This window comes from Epinephelus lanceolatus, chromosome 10 (genome assembly GCF_041903045.1).
Source record: "Epinephelus lanceolatus isolate andai-2023 chromosome 10, ASM4190304v1, whole genome shotgun sequence".
Lineage (NCBI taxonomy): Eukaryota > Metazoa > Chordata > Actinopteri > Perciformes > Serranidae > Epinephelus > Epinephelus lanceolatus.
This window is the reverse complement of record NC_135743.1, coordinates 31,424,485-31,429,950: the sequence shown is the minus strand read 5'-3', so window position 1 is coordinate 31,429,950 and position 5,466 is coordinate 31,424,485. Positions and strand designations below refer to the sequence as shown.

At 37.9% G+C, this 5,466-nt stretch overlaps 1 protein-coding gene across 1 annotated transcript; it reads right to left on the bottom strand.

The window, feature by feature from the left end:
• Nucleotides 1–529: 529 nt before the first annotated feature.
• Nucleotides 530–5,466, bottom strand: LOC117265631 (uncharacterized). Its single transcript, XM_033640220.2, has 6 exons — nucleotides 5,203–5,466; nucleotides 4,351–4,489; nucleotides 3,387–3,631; nucleotides 2,409–2,556; nucleotides 1,935–2,057; nucleotides 530–1,849 (listed from the first exon to the last, which is right to left on the bottom strand). The coding sequence occupies exons 2-6, from the start codon at nucleotides 4,448–4,450 to the stop codon at nucleotides 1,800–1,802; spliced, it is 666 nt and encodes a 221-aa protein (XP_033496111.2). The 5' UTR covers nucleotides 4,451–4,489; nucleotides 5,203–5,466; the 3' UTR covers nucleotides 530–1,799.

Sequence of the window (5,466 nt, the reverse complement as noted above, 5' to 3'; positions counted from 1 at the left end):
AAAGTCAGCATTTCCGAGTTCCCAGTTGGAAATTTCAACTGGAACACCCCCTGGATTTGGATTTCCAACTTGAAAAGTCAGAAGAGGCAGATATCTTTACAGCCAATATCTCCAACAGTCGACATCTAGATTGATATAGCACTAAAAGTAAGAGGGATAATAGGTCTTTTGTGGTGAGCTGCCCTTTTAAAGCTCTGCTTGATTTTATCATGTCAGTGCAGATATGACGAGCCTTTGAGGGATGACAGAACTTTTTGGGTCTTGTAGGTTTTCATGGGCCTGAATTCAACAAAAAAGTGCAAAATTTTGAAGTATGTATCTATGTGCTGACAGGATGGTACAGTGTATTGATGATGGTGTATATGGCATTTTACCCTCTCTTTAACATTCTGTCAAGTAGGATTGTAGGGATCCAAACAGCACATCACAGGGCGAGTCAAGCACATGAGAGGAACTGAACTTTGTTAGCTGTATGTACTTTCTGTGCTGACGGGTGATAGAATCAGAACTATCAGAAATTATAAGCTAGTTTTTTGTTTTGTCATAATATCATTTTTATTATTGATTTTTACAAGCTCTGATTGGCAAGTGCATCAGTGTCAAATCCAAAAAGAAAATGAGAGCAAATAATGAACAAGAGCATATTACAGTAATCATGAAAATATCTGAAGAAATGAAAAGACTGCTCAAACAACAAACATCAGCAACAGCATATAAACAAATACATCCCTGAGTTTACCTTTGGTAACTTTTGTTAACTACAAGCAACTGGACCTTCATGTAAAGACTGTGTAACCATAAAAGCATCAGAACAATTTACTTCAGAATGCAGCATCACATCTAACCTACTTCACTGACTAATTATAAAGGAATAACATTTTCTTCATTAGAGTTTTAACTTAATAATATCATATAAAAGTGCAACATGTTGTGACAGAAACAGGAAGTATTGTTTAAGCGTTTTACAAATTGTTATTTCTCTCAGTAGTGTTGCAACAGATAACGAGCATGTTACCTGTGCAGTGAGTGCTTCCCTCAAGTGGACAAATCACAAAAGTGCAGCTGACTGATCTGGTATTACAAACACAGCGTGGACCCCCACCAATGAGTATTTTGCCTTCTTTAGTTTACTGGAAATTGGAATAAAAATAAAACATATGTACATACAATGCAAAGAGCAGCTACTCCTCTATTCCTCATTTAACCAATGCCTGTCTGCAGGTGAGCATTTACTCAGCACTTTAAGAACCACAGTGACCACTTCCTGCTGCGGTCAGTTGCTTAATCAGCAGGAAACCCTTTGTAAATATTTCATTACTACTGAATGTTTAAACAATGAATTCAAATTTAAATTTAAATTTCAAATTTAGGATTTAGATTGCTCTTCAGATCTTTGCTTTTAAACACTACATGCAGTCTGACTATGGTGTCCTATTGTTTTATCCACATTAGAGGACACAACAACAAATTTTACATATGATTTATACCATAAATGCAGTACACATTGATGTATGACAGTGCACCAAGTGGGGAGAGCAATTTGGCATAATTATTTTTTGATGTGTTGAGTAAAGTGCTTAATAGTATATTATACACTGGTAAGTGTGCAGAGTCCAATTATTAAGGGTAGAACATGGAAGTGAAGATATTAGTGGTCAGTGGGTGGGCTAAGTCCAGCTCTCACTTCACTTAGTTTCGTCAAAAGATTAACTGATAATTTCTGTTTCTATTCTCTGTTGGTTAGCAGTACAAAGCAACATCAAGCAACAAAACAGTCCTGCTTCACTTTCTGTCTCTGTTTACTCCTTTGTTACTATTGTGGTCATGTCATCCTCTATTTCTTTTCCTCCTGAAAGCACAAAGACATCACACATTATCAGTTTGCAATTTGTAGTCAATGCATTCACCAGTAAACTCAGGCAGTGCATACTTACTGAAGCACTTCCGGAGATTCTCAGATCTCAGCAGCGCAGCATACAATAAACCAAACACCAACAGGATGCCGAAGAAGCCCCCAATGGCACAGCCGATGAGAGTGGCGTAGCTGGCGCCGTTATCTAGGAGCAGAGATAACAGTGCAGAGTGAGGAAGGAGAATTTACCACAGAAGTTTAAGTGTAAGAATGACTGAATGGATTGACAAGCTTGTGCAAAATTTAATCAAAGTTAGAAACTGTGAGTGTTTCTTGGAGACCACTTAAGGAGACACTAACAGCGGTAGGGGATAGTCTGGGTTTATTTGTAATTCCACGATTTATCCTGATTTGTAAGTGAGAACATGACTGTAAGCCTCTATCAGCATTTTTCCATGTAGTAAAACATGTAGACAAGTATATTAAAGGAATAACATGTTGTTATAAACATGTTGATAAAACAATAGCTATTGAATTGAAATAGAAGAGTCTTCACCATAGACATGTAGGACGGCAACAACTGCACTGGGATTCCTTGACTGCTGACATACAACTTTTGTGCCATTGTCGGAGAAAGAAGTTCCCTTGAGGGTCCAAATAGCCAATAACTCTCCATTCTTCACATCACAACTTCCATAGAGAGCCTGAGGAGAGAGACAGGTGACAGAGACAGGAAGGAAGAGGGGTTCAGATGAGGGAACAGGAAAGAATAAGAGATTTAAATGAATATAAACATGGTGTGAGCTGGGAAATGCTCAGACCCCTCTTGAGAGACAAAGATTTGACTCTTAAAGCAACTACAAAGAGTTTTTAACAAGTTTAAAGAAGAGGAAGATATTTTCTTGTCATCTTTGACGTTATGTTTTGTGGTATTGGCTGATACTCGAGCAGGATCAGCAAAGAGAAAAATAAAAGAATTAACCAAAGAACAAAAAAAAAAGCTTAAAGGAACAGTGATAGAGCACAGGCGAAACAGCAGATTTGAAAAGATTCATATCCCATCCTGTTTTGTCTGTTTTATTCATGAAATCCACTGGCAGATGTGGTTTTACATCAAATTATGAATTCATGTTGCTTGATAAAACAAAGCTGGCTAATGCTTTGGCTAACATTAGTTTAATGCAGCTATAGGTAGCTGCATTTGTCGAGTAAATCAAGCACCCCAAGGCTTTCTGTGATAATGAGCAGGCTGATCAGCATGCATAAAGATTGTATGAAGCTGAAAGGTAGATAATAGTAAGCTGCATCTTTAGCCAGATCAAGATATTTACAACATGGTGCTACCACTTTTGTCCACAGGGGGTGCCAAAATCAACACAAAATAAAAGTCCCTTGTAGTTGTTTTAACAGAACATGTTAAACAACATTAATAACTTTTGAAATCTTACAGTGAGACAGTGCTGCTGAGGGGAAGGGGAGTGGAAAGTGAGGATGACATGAGAGTAAATACAGAGTCAGACGGCGACCACCTCACCTGGGGGATGTCTTCCATGTGGCCCGAGGGGCATCTGAGGGTGTAGTTGTGGTGACTCCCGTAGAAGGTGAATGTGACATTTGAAGAAGCTCTGGGCACTCCACAGAGAAACACTGCAGGTTCTCCCACAGCCACTTTGATGTTACGTGGGCGTGTGCGGTAACTGAGAACTGCAGGGTTCGGTGCTGAAGTGCTGGTGGTGATAGAGGTGGTGGAGGTGGTGGTGGTACTGGTAGTGTTTTGAGCTTAAACAGGGATGACAATGTGAGTGTTTATGAGAGGGAAATAAGGAGGACAGAGTATAAAGTTGAAATGATCGGATAAAATCACTAATAATTGTAAAAATTTAACAATTTGCGATGTCACAGTTGCCCTCAGTCTCCCCTACAGCTAAGTCACTTCAGTCTGTTAAAATCTTAAACCTGTTCGCATCAGAAAGCATTGAAATACAATTTGTTTAGACTGCTATGGATCTTTTTGTTGATACTACATGAGCAGGCATGATGGGAAATGTAGGAAACCAGTTATGGAACCAAACCCCCACAAGAAATGTACAGTGCAACAGCAACCAAACTGATCACACAGCATGGAGTCTGATTTGGCACAATGTACTGTGCACATCATCACTGAGGTATTTGTTGAGATGTTGTTCTATAAAAAAACAAATATCCACCCATCTTTGTTGTGTGCTGTTTACAGGAAGTGAATGCTGCCTGCATCTAACGTAAGCATACCTGAAACAAAATACCTTCACCGCCCTCATAAACATTTGAATATTCTAATGACTCGAAACGTGTTTCCTTGGAAGATTTTCTTTCTTTCAGATTGTAAAACATTAACCAGGGTGAGGTCTGTGGATGTTTTCATTTTAGAATGTATTGAATTGTATGTGAGTTAGAACTGGACACTTTAACTACGACTTAAATCAATCTTACACTTTGAAACCCTGCAGGTGGTTAGTTACCTGAGGAGGGTGCGGTGATTTGGAGCACAGCCAGCAGCAACAAGAAATTTTGAGAAACCTTCTTCTGCTTTCTCATCTCTCCTTTTCTCTTCTGCTCCATTGTTTTCTTCACTCAGTCTTTCTTATTCCATACACTAATCTGCAAATGTTTGGACAATGCAACTTCACTTTTCATTCAGCAATAAAGGAATACGTTATACATTTAGTATTACAAGAGTCCTTGTGTTTTCCTTCATGTTAAATGTGATGTGAATGAATGTAAAAGATTTATGGTGATCACTATAACCTCAAGGCAGAAAATCAGTCAAATGGTATTTTGCACTATAATGATTTTAGATACAGATACAATGTATAACTACTATATATTTTAGGACCCATCAAACTGATTTGAGAAAGAGCTATAGAAATATTTTAAACCAGGAATTTTATCATTAGTTACATGAGATATTTGGCCTGAGCTATGGTTTGATCCCTTTTTAGCATTTATTAAGGAATTCAGAAACTCTACCTTAATTTTTAGAAACCTCTACTGATTCAAAGCATCAACCTTGTGATTTAGGAATAAATAACGATGACATTTATAGATGCAGACAAATTAAAAATGTTGAATTTTATGTTTCAAAGCAGCTGTCTTATAAACACTTGCCATTGTGTTGACTGAGGTTTTGTTATCCGCAGTTATTAGTTTTGCACATGCAGTTATTTAAATCACTTTTATACATCTGTCACCCATAATCATGATTCTTTTGTCCCCAAATCTGAAAAGGTTTTTTGTAAATATGAGAAATAAAGTGAAACATAAAAAAAGCTTCTTGAAATGAAAAGAAAGACTAGGAGATTATTAACACTGACCGCAAAATGAACTGGAAATTCCCCAGCAGGCAGCTTCCTTATTTCAAGATTTTCACGCAGCTCTTTTCAAAATAAATCTTGCTTATAGTTGAAATTAACTTCTCAGATGACACCTCCTCTAAACTGTAAACTCTGACATATATCTACTGCCTGTGTCTCAGTAAACACTGACCAGAACTGTAGCCTACGTGTCCCCACACACAATGCTGACTCTCTCTTCACCTCTCTCTGTCTCACTCCATCCTCCCACTCTAACCAGGTAGG